This window comes from Ornithodoros turicata, chromosome 1 (genome assembly GCF_037126465.1).
Source record: "Ornithodoros turicata isolate Travis chromosome 1, ASM3712646v1, whole genome shotgun sequence".
NCBI lineage: Eukaryota > Metazoa > Arthropoda > Arachnida > Ixodida > Argasidae > Ornithodoros > Ornithodoros turicata.
Window position 1 is genome coordinate 211,599,634 of NC_088201.1, and position 24,246 is coordinate 211,623,879.

Below are 24,246 nucleotides of genomic sequence, written 5' to 3' on the forward strand. Positions count from 1 at the left end.
GCTTGTCTTAGACCACAGTGGGCTGGTCTCATCGAAGCAATCCTTTTGCTTACACGCTAGCACTATCCGGGCTCCACAGGGTATGGAATGTCGAAATAACAGCCATAAAAGCAATACAGCCAGGAGCAGATTTTACACGTGAGATGATATCGCTGGTGTGGCTACATGCTATGGGCCTGTTGCTCTGGGCCAGGTGGCGCGAGTGAGCAGCAACATCAGCGCCCTAAATCATGCAACACTCCCCAGTTTAGCAGCCGACGCGGCACTTGGGACCCTTGGGACCCTTATATACCCTTGGGTTATACCCTTGGGACCTCCAACAAGGGCTACTAGACGCGGACCTCCACCTCCCCCGTACCGCAACCGCCGCCGGCAGAGTTCGGACCCGCGATCCTGAGTTCAGTACGCCTCCGACTAAGTATCTCGCCAACGAATGCATGCTCGTATCGGTTACGTGAAGAGCATGACTCTTCATGGTCATATGCTCTTCATGCTCTTCATGATCATATGCTAGGCTGTAATCGCACCTAAAGAATGCGTCCAATTGGCTCCGAAACGTTGGGCTGCTCCTCAAAGTGATGTGCGGAACACTTTTCTGTTGCTTTGTTTCTACAAAGCAACCGTAATATATGCAGCAGATAGGAACGCAGCACCGATGAGTGAGGTTTAGGCACCTAAGAGGGCAATATTTGATGTGCTTGACTCAGAGAACGACCCTGCCTTGGGGCAAACAAGTATTTCAGGTGAATGACACGTATGTCTTGTGGAGACATATGGCAAAACGAAAGGGGAAAAGGAAGAGAAAAAGACGAGAAAAAGTTCTACCTGGTCTCAGGCAGCAGTAATCGATTTTTTTTTTTTCTGACAGCTGTTTGCTGAGTATGCTAACATGGCTAGAAGTGCTGGCGGCCGGGGCAAGGAAGTGTTCCAGAAGCTCCTGTTTCTTATTCGTGACTGGCAATATCCCGGAGAGAAGCCATTCGGGCTGGAAGGAGGAGAAGCGCTGCTTCAGCCTTACCTTCGAAGCGACCCCACACTGGCAAGGGAAGTGTGCGAACTACGTGAAAACATCCGAAACAGCTTCAGCGAAGTGAAATGCTTCCTCATGCCCAGACCTGGTGACGCGGTGGAGAACACGAAATTCGACGGAAGGCTTCGTGGTAAGGTTCCTGTAAATTCAACTTTCGAAGATCAGTGGAGTGTGTACGATGTAGTAGGATGAAAACAGTGGTAAAAACGCACACTAGTTTTAAAGTCACACACTCCGACACACGGTGCTGGCGAGCAATGTTTACCTCCCCCACGTTGCGACCGACCTCGGCGGGGATCGAATCTGCCATCTTGAGCTCAGAAAGCCAACTCAGTAACGTGTTGGCTTGCTGAGGTCCGTGCAGATTGCGAGATCCGTGCAAACCGTCCTACTGAAGCCCGTTCAGTATGTCGACACTGATTCACATGCAATATAGAATTTCGCCTTCATATCTGTAGGGCGAAGTTGATTTTAAGACGCTGTTTTATGCGGTATGTGTGCTTCCGAATCGGTAACGGGGTGATTCAGGCAGTTACGCAATGAGTATGAACAACGGCCGCTTCGTAGACTGACTTTGTAATGCGTTTTTCCTAACATCCGATCAGTTACACTGTGGAAACGTGTTTTCGTTCTGTGACGACATTTTCCTTACTAAATTTCATGCCTGAGCAGTTATCGGTGACTAACACGAGAGGAATTAACACAACAAGAATGCAGGGAAACCGTGACATTTCTAAAGCAATCTATCAGGACTCGTGAATGGGAACCCAAGCAGCAAAATGTACTGAAAGTCGGGTGCAATAGGGGTGGACGGGTAGGTGGAAAGCCTTGAACAGACTCGTGAAACTAAGGAACATCGATAAGACACATACCGTCCACCCCTATTGCACTCGACTTTCAGTACATTGTGCTGCCTGGGAAGATGTGTTCGAATGATAGTGTGATATATGAGCACATTTTGAAGAACAGAAGGGCAAAGGGGAGATATGATCAACTGGTAAACATCTGCGTGAACACAGCACCTCGTTGGCGAAAAGCGGCGAGCGAGATACACAAAGGCAACACCGGACATGCTTTTGTCGTCATGTCTATCCAACAAGTCCAGCCCTCCAACTTGACAGCATGTCTTTCACGACATATAGGCGCCATTTCCCAGTCGCCCCACTTTCAGTGGAGGAATTCCTCTGCCATGCATCGCTCATTCGCTTGAACGCCTTTCCTACTTGAACACTATTTTGCAACTACAACTGCACACTGAAGTACATAAATACCTGACAGTGCCAATCTTCATTCACAGATATATCTCGAGATTTCAAGTATCACTTGAAGAACCTCCTGTCTTACCTTCTTTCACCTGAAAGGCTGGTTCCGAAAAAGATCAATGGAAGAATTGTCACGTGCAAGGAGCTCGTGTGCATGTTTCAGGTGAGCTCTGTCCGTTCCGTTGTACATTGCAGAGTCGTACAGTCATGGAAGGAGGACAACGTGATAATTTCTTCGTTTCGTTCGTTTGTTTGTGTGCGTTCGTTCGTTCGTTCGTTCGTTCGTGCGTTCGTGCGTGCGTGCGTGCGTGCGTGTGTGTGTGTGAGTGTGTGTGTGTGTGTGTGTGTGTGTGTGTACGTACGTACGTACGTACGTACGTATGTATGTATGTATGTATGTATGTACGTACGTACGTACGTACGTACGTATACGCACGCACGTATGTATGTATGTATGCATGTATGTATTTACAGTGCTGGACGAAATTTACGGTACAAGCTCCGGCGCATTCCTCCCTCAGAGTGACACGCTATGTATGTGTGTGTAGTTGAAGGTTTTTGGCACACGGGCTGTATGAATGCATGTTTGTATCTATGCGTGCATGTGTGTATGTGTGTGTGCGTGTGTCTGTGTGTGTGTACGCATGTATGTATGTATGCATCAGGGTTGGAATGATTCCGGAATCATTCCAGATTTAGGGGAGCCCGGAATTGAATTGGAATGGAATGGTGGAAGCTGTCCTAGGTATGGGAATGAAATGGTTAAAGCCCCTGGTTTTCTGCTGCGGCAAATTCAAAATTCTGCTCCACTGACTTGTACGTTCCCCGATTTTTCCGCGGCAAATGGTCAACGGGAGCTTCACGTGGGAAACACATTTTTTTTCTTGGATAACATGGGAACAAAAATTGCAGATTGAAAGCACTGTTGTGGCCCAGCATTACATACATCATATCTTGTGTTATCCTCTGACAAAGACAAAAGTCTGTCACCTTAATCATTTTATACCTGCTGAAAGAACTTTCAGCATCTATAGAGTTCATAGGGACTTTATAGGAAGATTATAGGAATGGCCTTACCCTGTGCCCTGTGATGCCCAAGGATGCCCTGTGGAAGTTACATAACACTTTTTTTGTTCCTCGGATGTAAGTATTATTTAAGAGTCTATAAAGGCAAACCCCCAGACATCAAATCAAAGTCCCCCAGTGCCACCGCTAAACTGCACACGGGACGGAAGCTGCCCCTTCCTCATGCGAAGTATGCACAATAACCTTGGGCTAGCGTTAGCTTCAGCTAAACTACAATCTACGGGTGCTCGTCCTGCAGCATGGATAGTTTCGTAAAATAGGCTTCACCTCATGCAGGGAAACGTCAGGTGAAGCCCACTTTCGGGACATGTCGTTCGTATTCGGTGAATAGTCGGATATTCGGCAATCCGAATATTTTCTATTCGATCCGCGAATGAAGTACTACGGGGGATTGATATTTCATTAGAATTTGAGAACTCGTATACCAGCACACCCCTAAAAATAAGGGATTCCGTGAAATTCCGTGTCAAACGAAGGATTCCGCGACGAATTCCGGATTCCGCGAAATCTCACGGAATCGCGGAGTCGCGGAAACCCCGGGGACTTAGGAATGGTCTGGGTGCCCCGGTGGCAGTTTTGGTTTCGACGCGCTGATTTCTGCCCTCGCACCCTTTGCACCGCACCTCCTCAAGTTCAAAAGTGAAATAACCCTGTCTTTCTGCTTGTTCCGTGCTTCGTAATGTCAATCTCCTCTAGCACTGCTGGACTTGCCAGTATGGTTCTCGGTCCTTTTCTTTTATTGAGGGAATCAACGGGATGGAATTGGGTTTGAAAGCCATTCCAGGAGTAGCATCTGACCGTACCTTTTCATTCCGAGTGATTGAAAAGAATGGAATTATCGCAAATCTCCATTCATCGGAATGGAATTGGAACGGAATTGGAACGCACCCCTGGTATACATGCATGCAGGGATGCATGTATGTATGTACGTATGTATGAATGCACGCCTTTATTTCACCTACGTTGAGAAAATCGTTATCTGCTGACGTAATTTCCCGATCGTTCCTCATTATTGTCTCTCGAGCACACTGTAAAAACATTACGACTTATTTATATTGAGTTCTGTGCTTCTGAATGTCATTGGGGAAAAGGACTGAAAATGTGTTCTTATATTTCAGGCTTATTTCAGTGTCTTCAACGAGAAGGAGCTCCCTCAACCCAGGTCCGTCTTCAACGTAGGTTTGACTACATATGATTTTTGTAGTGCAGAATCGAATACAGGCGACGTGATTTTTGAGGGCAGCTTGCCTATCACATGTCGAGCGTAAATAAATATAATAATACAACGAAGTAAATACAATAAATAAATACAACGAAGAATTACAATTTTTTCTTGTATTCCCTATATCTGACGCATTTTGATAACCTGGCACAAATTATATTCAGTATTCATTCTATTCACAGGCGACTGCATTTGTCCACAACAAGCGAATCAATGACGAAATCGTGAAAAAATATGAAACCGCCATGGAAGGGGTAAGTCACTTATTGACATATTTCTTTCACCGGAACATATTTCTGTCAACCACTTAAAACAATATCGCCCTAAAGGTATTCCCAATACACGTTTTAAAGTGTCACGAACGGGCGTTTGCCACTAAAGGGCCCTTTGTAATTATAGTGCTCGGATTAACGACCTCGAGCACCCTAGCTCACCGTTCCTATGCACCTAAAGCAGATGACTTTTGCTCAATCCCCACTCAACGGACGTATAAGATGAGCAATGAGGCGGCATTTAACGCGTATGGGAACCCCATTCTTCAATGTTGTGATTCTCGTGCGAGTCCGCTCTCAAGGAAAAGGAGAAGGCAGGGCCCGGTCTAATTGTAGAAGAACGTTTATTCTACATAGCGTGGACGAACAAAAGGCACGAGGTCCTACAGCATCTCGCTTATATACAGAACAACAAGAAAATGCACAAATATACAATTCATAGTTTGTGTCCCGTCGCTTGAGCACGTTCGAGCGATTCTCCCGTGAACTCCGGCCTCATCCTGTTCATCACTCCCGGGGCACTCAAGTCGCAGGATTCCAGCACGAGCCGATCAGGTTACGCTGACCGTATCTGGGTGGCGTTCCGAGGAAACAGTCCCGGTCATAACATCAAGCTGTTCATCGGGAGGGGAGTCACCATGCAAAATATCTTCGCTGTGCGGTGCACTGTCACAATCAAATTTACAAAGCTGGAGAGCGAGAGGAAAATAAAGAACATTGTGAGACCACCAGGTGAGAGGGTCACATGCTTTTGCGCGACGGAGCTGATTGGTGTAAGAGACAATCTGTTGACCCGACCGACCGGTCTCATATCCAGATAAGGCGAAGGACGCGTCATTTCTACACCGGGAATATGCGTATTTCTTGTTCTGGCTCATTTGCAATACGAAATTCAGCAATCGATGTTTCAACACGCGTGCGCGTTTAAAGGTTTCTAAAGCATAACACTTCTTTCAATGAAACATATCTCCCGTTCTCCCGGAATATCTCGCTCTTGCGCGAAATCGCCTAAGTAAAGAGTTAGTTATTCATTTTTTGGCGCAATGAATGATCCTGTAGCTACATACCTTCTTCCAGAGAATGTTCGTATAAGTTAACTGCAAAAACGGCATCTATTTTGCTCTGCTATTTTTTCGGTCAAAATCAGGCTTGTGCAGTGACGTCACATTTGGACACGTGACATTGGAAAACATATTGCCTTACCGGAGTAAGAGTAAACGGGCATGCCATGAGTTGTTGCGGTAAGCCTGCACTTACGAAACGAAATTGTAAAAACACATGCTGTTGCCTAATTCGGCCCCCAGTAAAACGGCTGTGACGCATCTCCATCTTTTGCGATGTCACGTGACATCAAGGCGCTAAAAGGCTCCGCGTCACGCCATCTGCACGAGCCTTATTATGTAACGAATAAAAATAAACGCCCTGTATCATATTTTTGTTCAAGGGGTCCCATGCAGCACAATGTACTGAAAGTCGAGTGCAATCCGGGTGGACGGGTAGGTGGAAGGTCTTGAACAGCCTACTGACACTAAATAACATTGATAAGACACATACCGTCCATCCCTATTGCACTCGGCTTCCAGTACATTGTGCGGCTTGGGGTTGGAACACTACCATATATGTGGATGGGTGTTTCGTCCACGTGTTCGTGAACCTTCCATTCTTCTGTAACCGATCTGTAGCCTAGATCACAACGTTCACATAATCCCCTCCACACTCTAACAAAGCAGCCATTCACTCCGGCCGTAGAAGCCCGTACGGAACCTTTCGTCCCTCCCGGCTGTTGACCCACAATTCGCATGAACCTTTAAACACGTCACACCTAACCCTTTAAATACCATGCCAATGATGAGGACGGTGCCCAGAAGAAGAACAGTCTCTGTTCGAAATATCGGCGGCTTCTGTCCTGAGGCAACTCCCTTCCTACCATATATGTGGTTCATTAGGTCATGGACGCACTCTACTGCCTGCCACAATACTGAGTAAAAAGAATGTATCACCTACATGCCGTACTTAGCGAGATAAAAGCCCTCGGACAAACTCCCGAGGGAAGTCGTCTGGCGTCACAGCCCTCAGGGTTGCGCCATTGGCAGACGTAATCCCGTGACTTCTCGCGCGCCGTGACTCGCGGTGGCGAGGTCTGTGATATCACAGACGCATGAGTTTCGGTATTCGCAGTGCCCATATTCTCCTCTTCTATTATCCTCTTTTGCTGTGAAACTTTCAATGCATATTTACATCAGCGCAGAGAAGGGTCTTTTACGTTTATCTGCGATAACCTAGGATGACATGGATAACCTAGGATGACATGTCGCAACCGACATGCCGACATATTCCCGCAGCGAGAAATTGCGATAGGCTCCATCATTGAATTACATGATTGCTTTTACAGATCGCCCGTAGGAATACTCATTCCGAATCTGACACTGATATCGACGAGCAACATCAGAAATTGATGAAAGAGTGCTTGTCGCAGTTCGAGAAGGAACAGAAGATGGGAAATCACGACAGAGATCTTCGGGAACAGCTTGTAAAGGTACTGTACCATATAATACCCTACGTTCACCTGTCAGGGACGTACACAGGGTCGTGCACAATGAATGCAGAAACATGGAATGTAAAATTCTAAACCAGTACGTGCTTTCAGCTATCAATCGCCAAATTTTGCAAAAACAGAAAAAAAAAGAAAGATGACTGACGTGACGAAAAGAAGTACGCACTTGTCGAGCGCAAAAAGAATGCCTCTCATTCGCGTTGAGAGCGATGTGCTTTAGCGCAATTGGACAGATTGGTGTAGGCGCTCATGTGGTTCACATAAGTCAAAGGCTATCTGATTTTAGCAATATGGACAAAAAATAAAGAAGAACTAACCTTCATACATTAAATCGCCCCAGAGACGCAGTAGGACATCGGTTCGCTCTCAGGCGTCTTATTTATATTTCACAACATTACCGCCAGCGATAGAGCAGAGTACTGACCCTGGCCAAGAAACCCAATCATCGTTGTTACATCATCGCATTGTTGTTTTCCACTCGAGAAGTCTGTAGCTCTTACATGCTTGTTTCACGGTCTTTAAACCAGAAGGTGGACTTAAGTAACGAGTGGTCGCAATTCTGCAATCTCTCATTTTCACGAAATTTACATCGAATTAATAAATTAATTCGTGAATCTTAGGTGACTAGTCGCCCAGTAGTTACGTGCGCTTTCGCACAGGATGTCCAACTGGCTGCATAACCCGCCTGCAAATCAGTGCTGCCTCTGAGAGCTTTTCTATAGAAAATCTGCAAATCATAGAAAACACTACATGCTGCACAGAAACATCTATACTGCATGTTTCCCTGTACGTTCTCTATTTATCAGTGGCGCAGAGGCAAAATGTCAATGTCTATTTTTTTTTCCTTCCGTCTTCATTCGTGTCTTTGATAAATGGTGTTGTGGTGACACAGATATACGAGGACAGCACCCTGTTCGGTGGTGGTGGTGATGACGGATCTGCTGATCATGTTAATGCTCAATATACGCTAGACGTAATTAGCTGCAATCAGGTAATGAAAAAGGAGTACTGCATGAGATTAGGCAGCACAAACTTATGGCCACATGTCGGATTCGTAATGGCACGTCTGAGGAGATTGGCGTGACGCGCTGCGGAACATTTAGAACGTGGATATTTATCATGCATTGGGAACACATCTAGAGTAGAGTTCGATAATCCATCAACTAAGTAATTGTCGCAGGCCTGTGTTTTCGAGGCACTTGTCAACTCAGGTTTTATGTGGTAGCGTATCTCCCCTGGCGGCGAAACTATCCAATCATATGTGATATATTTTTTACATGTGTATGGTAACACGCAGTGTTGTGTGTTTGTCTTGTTCTTTCCTCTTGTTGTGTAGTTTAAGCAGTGCATCATCGTTCTCACAATCCCAGAATGTTTTCATTGAAACAAGGTTGTTGACATGAGCCTCTTGAACCGTTTACGGTGTAAATAGACATTTGGTTATCCCTGATATAGAGTTGCGAAACCTGAACAACGACGACTTTGTTTGATGACCATAATCGGGGAGTTTCATAGCCAGGGCGATACCCTAGCGCAATCTCGTAATCACTGTTTGTTTCCTAAAATGTGACACGTATGTGCAGCCGATCACCCAAGGTAATTTCTGCTGTACGTAAACGCTTCCCACATTTACAGCTCGGGACTGTACCGTGGCACTGTCAGCATTGGTACTTCAGTTCCTGTGCACGAGATTCATGTTGGCGATTTTTAAAACTGACTTTTTTGTCCCAGGGACTGAGCCCTTTTAGGCCCATTACAGGGGACCGTAGTGCAACACCTGCACAAGCAAACGGATATTTTTGGTGAAGATAACACTTAGGCTCCTGACTTGCGTTTTGAACACATGAACTATGACCTGCATCACTGAGTAGTTCCAACAAGTTTTCGGTATTGAGGGCTCCGTTCACGCCCTTTAAATAATATGGCCTGGGTTCTATCAATAAATCCTCGTTGCTAGTAGAGCTCTGTGTATGTTCTCTTTTGACCCATTATACGTCTGAACAACTGAACCAAGATCAACGGTCCCTTAACTTGAATTTAACCTCAAATCTTCTTTACTAAAGGGACTTATTGTCACCGAAACATACGCCACGTCGCTAACTACAGTGGAGCGCAGACTTGCCTCGAACAGCGGAGCGCGTGTCATCAAGATTGGGATGATCCAATATCCCGTCGAAAGGGAGCGTCGGTACGCAAAACGGACGCGTAAGCTAAACGGTGCGGTGCGCCGGACGCGCCCCTTGTGTGTACCGATACTCTCCTCAAGGCGATTGCGGATCATCCCGATCTCGTTAACCAGCTGTCTATCAGCGCCCGATGACACGCGCTCCGCCGTTCGAGAAAAGCCTGGGCGCCACTGTAACATTTGTAAAAGGATATTGAGTGTTAACTTCGACTTATAGCAACCTTCTTTGATCTCGGTCTAAAGTTAACCAGCGTTGCGAAACCCAAGCTTAAAGACCCCCCATTGCGCTTGTGAGTGTTTATAGTATATATAAAACGTGAGCGGTTGGAAGAAAGAATGAAGTCACTGAAAATGTTTGCCAGCTGTATTTGTCCTTTCTATGTTGATGATGATGATGATGATTAGGATTTTTATGGCGCATCGACAACTCCTTTCTATGTGTTCCAGCCTCAGAATGCGCCTCATGTTCAGCGTTAGGAACTTTTCTCATGGTAGAGGGACAAACCTGCAGAAATGTTTGCAATTATGAGTCTGAGTAGAGGCTTCAAGGCTCACACACGTCGCACACTTTAGTCGCGGTTACACACGATACGCGATTTCTTACTCATAAGAGACAACACATACCTATGTAATAGCGGATTTGTACCTTTCCAGGATCTCAATCGCTCCTACGACATGTGCAAACGGTCTCGTAAAATGATCCGGGAGTACAAACGGGTAGGTCTAGTTGTTATGTGCCGCTGCTAAGGTTATATGCCGTCCTATAAGTCTGACTGATTTCAGGAGATGGAGCACCGGATCGGGAGAGAACGAGAAGAGACTCGGCGTGTTTTTGAAGAGAGAATGAAACAGGTTAGCCTGGCTATGTACCTTACCTCACATTACCTCACCTGACCTTACCCCACCCCACCTCACCTCACCTCACCCAACCCGATCTGACAGAAGCTAACATAACGTAACCTGTACCCTTCTCTCACCAAGGTTGCAGCCACAGAAAATAATAACTTTTTCGATTACGTTTGGGATACCTCAATAACTCGAATTATCGTTTCGGTTTTCGTCCCCGGAATATCTTGAATGCTGGTTTCGGTTTCTGTTTCCTTGAGATCGTTCCGTCTGTTCAAGTCGTTACCTTGTAGAACAGTACTATAGAGCGCAAACACTGAAGGATTCAATATAAATTTTGTTAAGCATGGATAGTCTTCGGTGGATTTTGCTTCTGATATCGTTACCACCCTTGAATTTCGGTTCGGTTACTGGAGATATATAAATAAACGTCTGGCTTTTGTTTCTGTCCACGTTCCCATACAATACAGATAGCTCACGTTTCCTGCTTTCCGTTACCGTTCACGGTAAATGACCCTGCTCGTAACAAACACACACATTCCTTCGCACTTAATCTTATGCAGTACACATCCAAATATTTGCGTGGACTAGTGGCCATATTGTCGCTTATTGCTCAATGAAATTCAATTTCGTATTTCCCACTTGGACAGCAAATCAAGTTCCAAACTTCTCATGACATGCCGTGACAACTCTTTGTGAAAAGCAGTGACATCCAGTGTATCGGAATCTGGCTGATCGGAATTCATGATAACATTCTGTTTCTGCGAACCTCATGCAAATGTGCCGCTGCACTGCTTGACGGACTCAATATTCCACCTGCTTCGTACTTACAAATGCTGAAGAAAGCGCCTGCCCCTTGTTTTTCTTTTCTTTTTTTTTCTCGATATGGTTGATTCCAAAGCTATATGTCTTTTCACACCGCATTCATCACTAACAATAACGCTGGAAATCGAATCGCGAATGGGTGAAGTTGTTCCTTTGCAGTGTGATGTAACGAACGGCCAAATCGGACGAGTGATATTGAGAGTATTGTCCGGAATTCCATCCCCTAGAAGTCGGAGAAAACGTCACTGGGACAAATCCAATCAGGAAGCGTCCTTTGGACCAGACAAGTAATCACGGAGCGGCTGGAAGGGCATAGGTAGCCTTCGCGACCAACCGGCGGGTGGGGGGGGGGGGGGGGGTTGGGGGGGATTGTGTCTGCTGATTGCGAAAATTTCGTGGTCGGCTTGTCGATTGTTGTTGTTCAATGTAACGTGTTGGACGTGCTAGAGTAGACCGAAACAAGTGCATGAGCTAGCACACGAACATGTGTTTCATTCCGTTCTTATAATGGCAATTGACTGTGTTAGATTATTGAAGAGGAGAGGAGTAAACACATGGAAAAGATCGAAGACATGGCCAGAACACACAGCCTAGATATAGAAAAGGTAAGTTCAAAGCTCCAACCTCTTTCGACAGGCATGGAAAATCTGGTACAGAACCTATCATTGTATCATGCTTAACATTCCGCAGATGAAAAACGCTATCCAACCCGAATCAGGGGTTGGGTTCTGGGACGTTGCCATGGATGCAGTAAGATATATCCCCTATGTGGGACCAATTGCATCCGGCTTATTACAGCTATTCAAGAGAAAATGAGGTAAGTATCTGCATAGGGACGAGGCATTGTCATGGCCATCAACGCTGCTTATCATATCAGGCTTATATATCAAATCATATAAGGCTGTTGGAAGGAGTTGTGTCCATTAGAACAGTGTGATCATATTGGTAACAGTAGGCAGGTAACACTGCTGCAGGAGAGAGTAAAGAGAGAGTACATACTAAAGGGAAAGAATAAAACCTTGAATAGAACATTGATTGGAAGGTCTGTTGGAGCTTAATCATGTACCACGTTGTTGAAGTTTACCAGTTTAAACCTCGTCGAAAGTACTAGGGTTTTATTTATTTTTCCCCTCAACCGTTATAAAATACATGTTGCACTTTTGCGTACATACACATACTCTTTTCGTGTTATCTGTCGACATCGACATCTTAACAGATCTGTAAAAATTACTTTTCCAAAGTCATTGAATTACGATTATTTATTTATTTATTTATTAATACCCTCAGGGCAAAATACAACAGAGGGGAGTGGTTTTACAAATTATCCGTAATGATTCTTGGAATGTTTCCGAGTTGGTACAAAATAGTGAAGATGGAAGGTGATTCCAGTCAATGCTTGTTCTCGGTACAAACGAGTTTGTAAAAGCGGTAGTCCTGCAGTCAGGTATCCCTACTTTGTGCTGATGGTCAATGTGGGATGAAAAGTAATGCGGAGCGGCGAGGAGGTCATCCAATAAAGTGGGATTGTGGAAGCATATGCTATGGAAGAGAGAAAGACGGCTAATTTTACGGCGTAAAGATAATGGCTGTAAGGAAAATGAGACTTTCATAGCTGAAACACTGTGTGGCTGAAACGCTGTGCGGTTGTAGTTCGAGAAGATGAAACGTGTCGCGCGGTTCTGCACTGCTTCCAGTTTATTAATTAATGATGATTAGACTGGGTCCCAGACGGCTGACGCGTATTCGAGTTTCGGTCGCACAAGCGTCTTATATAGTGTTAACTTTAGGTCCACCGGGGCCAAGTAGAAATGTCTCCTTATATACCCCAGAGTACGGTTAGCATTGTTGCAAATGGAATTACAATTACATGTTTAGAAAACAAATTAAAATACAGTTACAATTACTCATTTTCTATCGTAATTCAAATACGATTACAATTGCTGAGAAAAGTAATTGCATTACACTCAACAACATTCACAAAGTTGACTGCAACGGACAAACGACGTGCAAACTGCAAGATTTGATGTACACGTTTATTGCACATGTTCTGAAAGATGGTGGTAGTTGCGTTTGCAGTAGAAAAACAAGTTAGAGAAGTCTTACATAAGGACAAGTCACTTGCCGTGTTAAAGAAACACCGAACATCACAGTCAAAAGGCGTTCTTTCTTCAGGTATGTGAACAGAGTGCAGATCATGAGTGCAGCTTGTAACGTCCATTTGCTTTCAAGAGTAAGGTATTCTCAAAGTTCTTGTCTGTAAGGCTGCCACGTCTCCGTGTCATAACAAGACCACCAACCGAAAACAGACGCTCCGCTGGGGCACTGCTGGGCAGCCCAACATTGTACTTCATGAACACCTCGAGCACACAAGGATGATCTTTCAAGCACTCTAACGACTCTGAAGTGCAGGTTGATACCCACAATTCGTGCTCCTTTTCCCATGGCGCAAGAGTTTTTCTCCTTCCACATTCAAATGTAAAAATCTGTACCGAAAAATGTACCGATCTGAATCGAGTCTTTGGGTAATCACTGTAAAAAATATAAAATAAACTAAAACGGTGGGGAACTGACTCAAACTTTAAACTTTAAAGTAATTCCGAAAGTAATTCAAAGTGCGTTACGCGCGTTACTTGTAAAAGTAATTCAATTATATTTACAATTACATAAAACCTAGTGTAATTCCGGAAGTAATTCATTACTAAGAAAGTAATTAATTACAGTAATTCAATTACTTGTAATTAATTACTTTACAAGTCTGCATCTTAATCGTTCTTTCATTCAGATTGTCGATTCCATGTGAAATCAAGCAGGATGGTCCAATCACCCTACGTATTTTGTACATTGGTTAATCGAATCGTTTTCGCTGAGCAGTTTCTTGTAAGAAACAAATTAAGATAGCCTGAGTATGAAGTGAGCGGTTGCTGTTTCCCGTTTTTGCGCGTTGGAGTACACAATACACTTGTTTTTCGCGAAAATATCTAATTCATTTGTTTGTGTAGTGGTAATGAACCCTTTTATAAAATTATTCACAGGGGTGCATTCGTATTGGAGAAACGAAAATCGCGAAAACGGATTAACGTACAATTGTATTCCAAACCCAAAGCGTCATTCCTATTGGTGTACGTGATCCTCACATTGATAAAATTAGCATAACATTAAAAGCCCTTCAGTTCTCTTCCATTTGAAGTATATCTGTCGTGATACTGGTTGGGGGTGGTGTGTTAAACCAGCAAAGTATTCAAAGTTTTACCGGAAATCTGAGATTCCTAAGAAAAGGCCCAGTTGGTCCAATTTTGGTTAGTTTTGGTTACTTTAATTTCTGCTTATATTTTTGCGGAATAGCAAGTCGACAAACCGTTTGGCTGACCTTTCCGCTTTCTTTTTCTCTTGTAATAAATATATGCCCCAATTGGATTTCACTTATCCTCCATTGTGGGATAGTTCAGACCACGGTGGTAGAAGTCTTTCAGGTGGAGTGACGGCGCGTAGGGAGAGAGCAAAATTCTGTCCGCGGTTCGAACATCCGCCGTGAGCTGGCGCCACCGTGATTGGGCCCGACGTGCGGCTCCGCTCGCATGGAAAGCAAGGGCTGCTAAAGCATCATGCCTGTGTAGCGCGCTTCTGTAAGCCTTCATACGAATGCTCTGGTGAATGTCGTAAGTCACCTGATTGAACATTGTCACCACAGCATAAAGTGAACCACTGGCGCGAAGTGGAAGGCATACAGTCGAATGTGCTACCGGAACCCGAAACGGCAGCAAGCCAAGGAAACGGAGAGAATAGGGGGCAACGACAAATTAGAGTTTCTTTGCATTAAGAAGAAATTCAATTGTTTGCGTTGTTTTGAAAATGTGGTACTAATATATAGGAAGAGGCGAGAACGAGGAAACAACTTAAGAAGTGCTGAAAGTTTGAATAGGTTGCCGGCTACAGTATTAGGAGATTTGCCGAAGGGCTACCGCAAGGTAAAAAGGAAAGAGGAACGGAGTCGACACGGCTAGGCGACACATTTATTAAACATTTAAAAATGTCAAGAAAGAAAAATGAGACGACTTAAAAAGCGTCAGGCACACACACGGGCCCTCAAATTCAAATCAGTGCGATATCAACAAAGCAAGACTACGACGCCGAAAAAGTATGTGCTAGGAGAAGTCGTGTCCTGCTGGTGGAAAACCAGGCGGCACTCCGCTAGACCACTAGACTAGTTTTGAAAGCTTGCGCAGACTTCGCGTCATGTTCTTTTCGTTTCTTTTGAGCTGGGTACAGTACTGGCGCATTCGCTCTGCAACGTAGTAATGGAGCATATGCGCCATTATATCAGCATACCTGCCAACTCTCCCGATTCATCCGGGAGACTCCCGGATTCGGACCGGTTTGTACGATTGTACGGCCGAGAAGCAAATCTCCCGGAAAATGCAGTTTCCCTCTCTATATCTCAAACGCCTGCTTTTTCTCTGGGCACACAGATGAAAACGTCAATCCAATACCAGCCCAATTGCCGTCGGAATCGCTGCCGCTTCCCAGAGCCTCTGTGTTACGGAGTTCAGGTGTTCTGGTCATAGTTCTAGTTCTAGCACTTCTAGTTTCCGTGCATTTCCTCCATGTTTTCGGGCGACAAAGGTGCCTTTGCACTATAGCTGTTTCGACCTTGCGTACCTCGCAAAGAGAACAGAGACGTAGTTTTGTGACCTCACGTTCTTTTGAGAAAGTGTCATAGCCTTGTCACAGCTTGACACCCAGATAGTTTCTTGGAGAGGGCAAAGTATGTTGCTGCAAAACTTGTGCCCGACGAGTGCACTGGGGTGAAGTGTGCTCGTGTTACGAATGCAAATAAAAGCCACCCAACATCGGCTTTCTCTTCCCCCCCCCCCCGCGCTTTTGAAATCTCCCTAATTTGGATGTTCCCAAGTTGGCAGGTATGGTCACTGCATGGGAATGACAAATTGTAATTGTCTAGGATGCAGTCAATTGTCTGGTCATATACTCCTTTCTCACACGCATGACCACCGTGAAGCGCATCGACCAACCTGACCATCGTGAAGCGCGTCCCAGGTTTTCGAGACGAACCTTTCTTTGAAATGTTTCTCGCAGACGTAGTCTGTAGTCTGAAGAAGGCGATCTTTGCGTGGAGTAGCATGTCTCCAAACCTGCAGGCGGTCCTCTTCTTCAGGAGCGGAAAACAGGGACACCTTCTCTGTACACGTTTTATACCCGGAGTTACATCGCGGCACGAAGCACTTCTTCCCCATGTCGGATCCGTTGTCATCAGAGCTTTTTTTGTCATCAAATACATGAGTTTGTAAGCGGAGGCAAGACTCAGAATCAAAATAGCGCGCTCTTCAATTTGGAGCCAATGCACGGTAAACGCGGAAGCAATGATAAGAGGGCCCCAATAGGAGTGTCGCGCTCTGTCGGCATGGAAGAGAAGCGCGGACCGACCTTGAACCACCCGACCGCGTGGAGGAGACGCGGCGTCGGATCACCTTACTATCTACCACCGTGGTTCAGACGCATTAAAGGGCCTATGGACTCTAACAAGGTAGCTCGACGAGTATGTCGGCTCCAAACGGCGATTTTATCTTGTTGGCTGTGACACCTTTTGTGTAGATGAATCTGATAGGTATGTATCTTCGCCACACATAGCACGCTGCTAGCCAACCATCATCCCCAATTACAAGGTTCTCGCTCCTGATTTGTTGATAATGGGAGGAGGGGCCCATTATTTACGGCCATAGCCTCCTATGTGGCTATGGTAGAGCGTTATGACTGCAAAATATGCTCCGTCTCCCGTTTTCAACGAATCAGGGACGAGAACGTTGTCACTCAGGATTATGGTTGACTAGGATCCTGGTATGTGGTAAAGTTCATTTTGAAGAGCGTAGAGGAGAACGTTTATGTGTACCTCCGCGTTGGCATCTGATCGGGTGCTATACAATTCTTGAAATGACGTAACAATAGGTAGCGGCATCTAGATGCATATAGATCAAGAAGTTACCCGTCAAAAAGAACTCGTTACGAGTTAAGTTACCGTGTGAAAAATGTAACGAAGTTAACAGAGAAGTTCTTCAGTCTGAAATGTAACTCGCAATTACGGAGTTACTGGAAAAAATGACCCTTTACTTCAAAGTAACTGGTTACGTCGGATACAAAATAGCTGTACACAGGTGAAGCGTGCGTGAATAGTTCAGTTGGACCATGGTTCTGGGTTTGACTTTGAGTTTCTTTCGGAGGAGTGGAACACGCTTAGATCATGATGGGAATTTATGTTCTGAGGCTAGAACACAATAGAAAGGATAAATACATACAAAGCCTCAAGTGCCTAAGAAATTAATGATGGAAGAAGAAAGTCACTGATATGATTGGCACATACAAAGGGAGCCAACAGCTCCAACCGTGGCCCACTTCCTGGACTGTACTCTGGCCTTGGTAAACCCTTAAATAGCAAGACTTGTTTCGGTGGCCGTCATCCCTAGCCTTGCACTGATGTCTCCCGCAAAGGAGACGAAACGTCTAAATAAATTGTTACTTCCCGTTGCGTGAAGCCGGAGACAATTTTCATTCTACAGTTATGACGCCCGGCTTTTGGATTATCTTCGCTTCTGTCCCTTGACGTTTCCTGTGACATGCGACCAGGACCTGTCCAGGATGCATTGCATTCGCCCAGCACGCTTTCGTCTACGGAACAATACATTGGATGCCACCCTGTGTTCCAGACCCGCCGTACACTGTTAGAAATGAACTTCACCGCATAGCACGCTCCTAGCCAACCACCATTTCGAATGATATCGTTATCTGCTCTGATTTGTTGAAAATGGGAGGCGTACGCCTTTTTTTGTGACACTTATGAACAGCATAAGTGTCACAAAAAAGGCGTACGCCTCCCGTTTTCAGCAAATCAGAGCAAATAACGATATCATTCGAGATGACGGTTGGCTAGGAGCGTGCTATGCGGTGAAGTTCATTTTTAAGAGTGTACCCTCATGCGGAGAATGTGGAGAGTTGGAGAAAATACAGTTCCCGGGAGGTTACGTCTCTTGGCGTGCCGTCCATTTGGAAGATGCACTGATGTCAAGCCTGATGTCGAGGCTTTGTTATTGCTCACCTGCACGTTGCTGTGAGCGCGATCGATGTAACAAGTCTTGGTGTTTGTAGAAGTTCTCTATCCGCGAATACTGTGGTGTTGTAGATGATCGGAGGTGCTATGGGCTTCTTGTGAGCAGATGGCTGAGAAGATGCCAGGATGATGTCTTTTGTTCAGGAACATACTATTAACGATTTTCTTCCGGTCGAAGTCTGGAGATGATTGAGTGGAGACGTGTCCATTTGGCCAAACAGTGATCCTAAGGTTGACAGATGTGCGCCAGCCGCTATCAAGCATGAAGGAATATATTATGTCAGTGACGATAGCAACTTAGAGAGAAGATGTTGTGTTTGCTAGTTTCACTCCCACGGTGGCTTCTCCTAACGGCAGACACTCGCTATCGACGGCGGTGGCGGCTATTGCCCCTTTGCCGTATTGTTTGTATTAATGCCCCAAAGCGCTGCTTCCTGTTGTCTTAATACAGAGATGCTTGTAGCCCATTAAGCTAGTGCGTCGGCCACTGTGTATTTTGCAAGGATTGCCATTTCAGGTCTCACAGGGTACCTACAGGGTACATCTTGTCTGATTGAAGCAGTGTAGCTGTATTTCTTGCCTTCGTCCTGGCGACTGGTGTTGTCCTTAGAATCTTTCGATTGGTAGTTTAATTTCTTCGATGGAAGAAGTCGCTTGGTAGAAGCCGGATAATGTTTATCACCGTTTTCCCGAGATCTATGCGTATATAACGTAGCGGCGTCACTGTACACTTATGACAATGGCGATGAGGCTGAATATACACTTTTGCGCTCACAGCAGCTCCACTTTAGTAAAGGCACATGAAGTGTTGGTCGACTCAATGCACACTGCGTCTGAATCCTCTATTGTTTGCATCTGTATTATAGCAGGTGCAGCAGGCTATATAGCGCATATGTCAGCGCTGCTTTGCGCTTGCCACCTTTTTGGGCCTCCGACACTCAGCTATGATTCGCCCAAGTGGAAGCCCAATATGCTGATTGAAACACCTCTAGCCACGCAACGAAGTGCCGACATATCCTCGCGGTACTTCCATCTGAGATAGCGTAGAAGCCAGAGATATAATTTTGATACCGCCTGCCGAGCGCCCTTACGAAACCGTCGAGGATCAGCTGATTGATCAAGTGGACTGCGGCATCAGAGCAGCGCCACCTCCAGCAGCTGTGCACCACCGCAGCTTTCGACGACAGCAAATCATGCCAACTCCCGCGCCGATTACGGAGGCTGCTCGGCAACAACAGTGCTCATAGCTCTTTACTCAAACAGCTCTTCGTGCAGTATTTGCCCTCTCAAGTTCATGTCGTGTTAGCAGCGGCCGGCGACGTTTCTTTGAACGATAGGGCACATCTCGCCGTCGGCATCCTCGACCTCATCGATCCCAACCCTCACGTCAATGCGGTCACTGCCAGTCGCTCTGAACACCTACCCATTTCACCCAGGGTTCGGAACCGGTGGCGAGCCCGAATCTAAAAGCAATAGACACCGTTATTTCTGCTGAACCGGAACTGAACCGAAATAAATCAGAAACGTTTACCCGTTCGCCAAACGGTTCAGGAGAGATGTTTGCTTCAGCAAGCTAGACCCACTGTGTTTCTCTTACAAACCACGCCGCGGAGTTGCATTATATTTTCAAGCGCTACTTCGAGAAAAATCAAGCGCATTTATTCGATAAATTCACGAGACGAAACGTGCATGAACGAGGGTTCAATCTGGAAATTATATCCTTTGAGTGTTCCAAGTTTCCTGGGGCTGCTTGAAGCGACAGGTTGGAGATGGCAGTTTATTCCGATTCGTGTTCATGTCTCATTTGTTTAAGCCACTCGCCTCTTCCCATTTGACCCCCGTAGTACATCAGTATCCGGAACTCACGTACACCGGCACCAGACGCCCGGTGCGGCACACCACCCCGCACAATATCGTTATCACCGGTCCTCCTGTCCATGCGCGCCCACGGTGCCTTCCTCCTGATTCGTTGGCCATGGGGAACAGATAATTTGAGCATAGGGTCGAACTCGCATAATTCAACCCTTAACAAGTGAATTGGATTGTGTCCGTGCGGTGACTGCCAACCTGAACAATATAACCGCGCCGGACCGCTATCCCACACCACATACCGAGGACTTCACTGCCCATGACGCACACAACCATCACAGCTCAGTTTGCCCACCCTCGAGCCATTTGTATATCAAAATTCGGGGATAGATATTTTAACGCACTTGCACGCGTGTTTCAGGATTTGTTAGTTGTGGTATGGTTTTCAACGGCGTATAGTATCTGATTCTGCTAGCTTGCTTTTGAACGAAATCCCTTGCTTCAGGAAATAATGAATTTTAGGTAGTTAGTCATCTAGTTGCATACTCTCTTGAAGATAATGTCCGCCTGGTCGTATAACTCAATTGCAACAACGACATCTGTGCTGCTCTAACAGTTTTTATTTAAAAATATGTGCATGATAAAAATAAATACCCTCAATAGCGATGCACCACCGCTTCACGAGGTGGCATGAAATCATTCCAATATACGTCGCACCGCGGCGACAGTCGCATGGGAATTTCTCCACCATTGGATCGCTCGCTTCGGTGCTGCGTCTTTACTTACTACGTACACCGATGACTTCAGTTTCCATCACGGTTCTTTGCAAAGTGCTGCTCCCCGATTGCCGTCACGAATGTACAAACAGCAGCCGCTCATCACCTACCGGCAAATAGTATCCCGGAACCTGTTCACCGACAGCTCAACGCCACCCTTCGGGCGTATAGTCAGAAACACCAAACTTCGCACAAGCCAGTCATTGAAGCACAGCAGTCATTATACAGGTCACTTCGGCTTCTGGGGCAGTTCTTCATTGCGAACGCCCCTGCTGAGTAATGGAAGCACACCCCGTACACTGGCACATCCGGCAGCATTTTTCCTACATCCGCCTCCTGCACGCCTAGACATTCGCCTCTGCATACCATTTTACCCGTGTGATGGGGTTAATGACAAGATGAAGATTGGGCTCCTAATATTCAGTTTCCATCCCCGTTTTCATCTGCCACGGCGTCGCACGCACGCCGCTTTAGACGCTTTATGACAGTTTGTACCAGGTCCTACAACGGAATCTCAAGTATTTCATCACGGCTCTTCAGAGCAGTCGCGAGAACGTTTTCATCGACAGACTTAGCTAGCAAGATCTGTCATCCACCCAAGCAGATAGGTCCCATAAATCAGCATGTCACGTGGTCACACCGTCTGGTCATATTGTGCGCATTCACCAGCGACACGCAACGGGCCTGAACTCATCTTTCCACCACGTCTCCAAGACCGGGAGTGAATGTAGCTGCCATCGGCATCACCATCATTTAAAAAACATCACTATTGTCACCGTCGTCAGTAGCTCCCGTGAGCATTCGAGTTCCCTTTGTCGTTGCCATCGTACTGAAACTGTTGCAATATATGATGACACTCTAGTCTTTCATAGGTCCTACAACATGAACAACAGCAATAAGTAGTTAGTGAGCAGTAATAAGTAGTTAGTGAGTAGATACTAAGCAATGCTTTTTTTTTGTTTTTTTGCTTCTGAAAACTTTGTGACAGCCACTGTCACATTGCCACTAATCTTCGCTCCACATGATTTCTCTCGATTTTCATGCTCTTTTATCATGTTCCAGAACCTCGCTGGGAAAACCTGAGGCGTCGATTGACATTAGGGGTTACGACGCCATACTCTATGTGGACCATCAGATTATTGAGTACCAGGGAGCACTTGGACATTCGTCAAAGATTGGACCACTTTGGGCAGTTTGGATGGCAAGAATGATCCTGTCTTGTCGCTGCAAGCTCCCCCAAATAGGCTCAATACTGAACTGGGCACATCAAATTCTGGCATAGTCGCCATACGGCAAGCTTTTACACGAACATCATCACCTTGTTCCTAGTGTCCCCTATTATTTCTTACGTCCATCGACAGTAGTATCAACAAATAGTGCCATAAATTTTGGAATTGGCACACGTCCGTGAAATGCGTTGCCTTCAACGAAGGAACTCTCGAACAATTTTTCTTTGTTTAAAAACTAATTAAACAGTACTTACTTTCTTCAGATGAATCTGCTCAAGTTAGATAACTGCTAGATTAACTGCTAGATATCTGATACGGTACTATACTTTATGTGACTACTTTTATGGTTGTATCTTCAGTTCTCATTGAATAGATTGCGACTGTGAAATGATGTGTGTTGATGTTATTTAATATTATTGTTGGGAGGACCCTCTAACCGGCAGCTGTTTCGTCTTGCTCCTCCTCCTCTGAGTGTATTACTGCTATGGATATATAATTGGAATAAACATGGTTCATATAATTGAGCACATAAAGTAAAGTGTTGTGCACCGAACAGTGCCAAGAGCGATGGTTGCCTTATGTTAGCCTTGTTCATCGTTCTTCTCATGTTCGCCTGCCAGGTATCTCTCAACACCTTGATCAATGAGCATCCTGTCGTTTGGTGTCTGCCTAACTATTGCACACACTCCGTGAGTCGGAAACTATACTTTAATTCCTCAAAATGACTAAATTGCTAATCCCGCACCATACAGTAGATTTTTAACCACTTCAAAAGTGAGTTCTCTTCAACTCTACCTGGGCTGCAATAAATATTGTCGCAAAATGAAGGCATAGGTAACGACGGTGCGACACATTTCGATATAGTAGGTGCTCACGATATAGCACTCGACCTCTGGGCTCTACAATATTTCGTGTCAGAAGTGGGATTCGGCGTTTTGTGTTATGCTACCACGACGGTGGAGGCAACTGTCTCCTGTTCCATGAAATAATCTAGCGATCATGCCGGAATTTGTCACCCGGGAAGATCACTGCTAGAAGAACACACGCGCAGAGTGGCCGAGCTGATGCAAATCGCAGTCGCTATGTTGCTTAACTTGTACCCTGTCGGAAAACCCTAGCCATTCGTCTCCAATGATAAGGGCTCGGGAAAACAATGACCCGCCAGAGCCTCCGCATCTGCACGGACAGGCTGGGAAGCACAACAAATTTGTCGCTCAGAGTCCTTGACGCAGCTACTTGCTGCAGCGCGTGGCCTACGCTGGCGACTGTGGAGGGCACGCCAAATCTGACAATCAACAGGCGTGCATGGCATTGCTCAAGGTCGGGTAAAATCGACTAGCTGAACACACGGGCGTCGCTCAGGTACAAGCATCGTTTGGAAAGCACCCTCAACATCAGGAATTTACGGAGACGGGGAAGTAACCAGCCGTCCTTGTCGGACGCTCATTGACACAGGAGTTACGATAGGGATTCACAGGGTAGTCGCAGTTGAGAGGGCACACGGTAGCTCCAAACAATGCGCATGGACACGACAGTATGTTATCACCATGGCCACGATGACGAGCGTTTGCAATCGGACTAATGGGAGCCGTCAGTTTCCATGTGGTTTTGCTGAGCAGCAGACCTATGGTTTCTAGGCAGCCGTAGTTCATTTTCGTTTGTACGTTGTTTTTCTTTCTTTTCTTTCATTCAGGACTCCGCCGGTTTGTTTGTGTTCTCTTTCCGGGGTGTCGTTCTTTTCTTTTCTTCTTCTTCTTTTTGAGCTATCGTTTTTGTCTGTTTCGAGTGTGTTTCCTTGTTTGCTTGTTTTTGAGTGCTTCACAGCTCCACTCGGTTCCCGAGCCCCGGAGCCGATGCAGTATTCGCCGCCGCCAGGCCAATACGACCTCCGGAGCGGAAGGAAAGGCTCTGTACAGCAGCGGTCCCGTTTGGAGGAGACGCTGGCATGAGACGCACCTCGGCGCCTTCGGAGCCGAAGGGACCAGGCGAGGACAAAGGGGCACATGCAGTGCCTCCGTCCCAATGTACGTCAACTA

General features: G+C 45.8%; 1 protein-coding gene across 1 annotated transcript in view; it reads left to right on the top strand.

Annotated features, from left to right (window-relative positions):
• LOC135379026 (atlastin-2-like) overlaps nucleotides 1-22,734 on the top strand; it is a 41,933-nt gene extending 19,199 nt beyond the window's left edge. The window contains exons 3-12 of the mRNA XM_064612275.1: nucleotides 869-1,160; nucleotides 2,328-2,455; nucleotides 4,497-4,553; nucleotides 4,783-4,854; nucleotides 7,265-7,408; nucleotides 10,266-10,328; nucleotides 10,395-10,463; nucleotides 11,810-11,887; nucleotides 11,973-12,099; nucleotides 22,044-22,734. Coding sequence (XP_064468345.1) covers nucleotides 869-1,160; nucleotides 2,328-2,455; nucleotides 4,497-4,553; nucleotides 4,783-4,854; nucleotides 7,265-7,408; nucleotides 10,266-10,328; nucleotides 10,395-10,463; nucleotides 11,810-11,887; nucleotides 11,973-12,098 — 1,029 coding nt within the window. The 3' untranslated portion in view covers nucleotide 12,099; nucleotides 22,044-22,734. The remainder of the gene's footprint in view (nucleotides 1-868; nucleotides 1,161-2,327; nucleotides 2,456-4,496; nucleotides 4,554-4,782; nucleotides 4,855-7,264; nucleotides 7,409-10,265; nucleotides 10,329-10,394; nucleotides 10,464-11,809; nucleotides 11,888-11,972; nucleotides 12,100-22,043) is intronic.
• The last annotated feature ends 1,512 nt before the right edge of the window (nucleotides 22,735-24,246 follow it).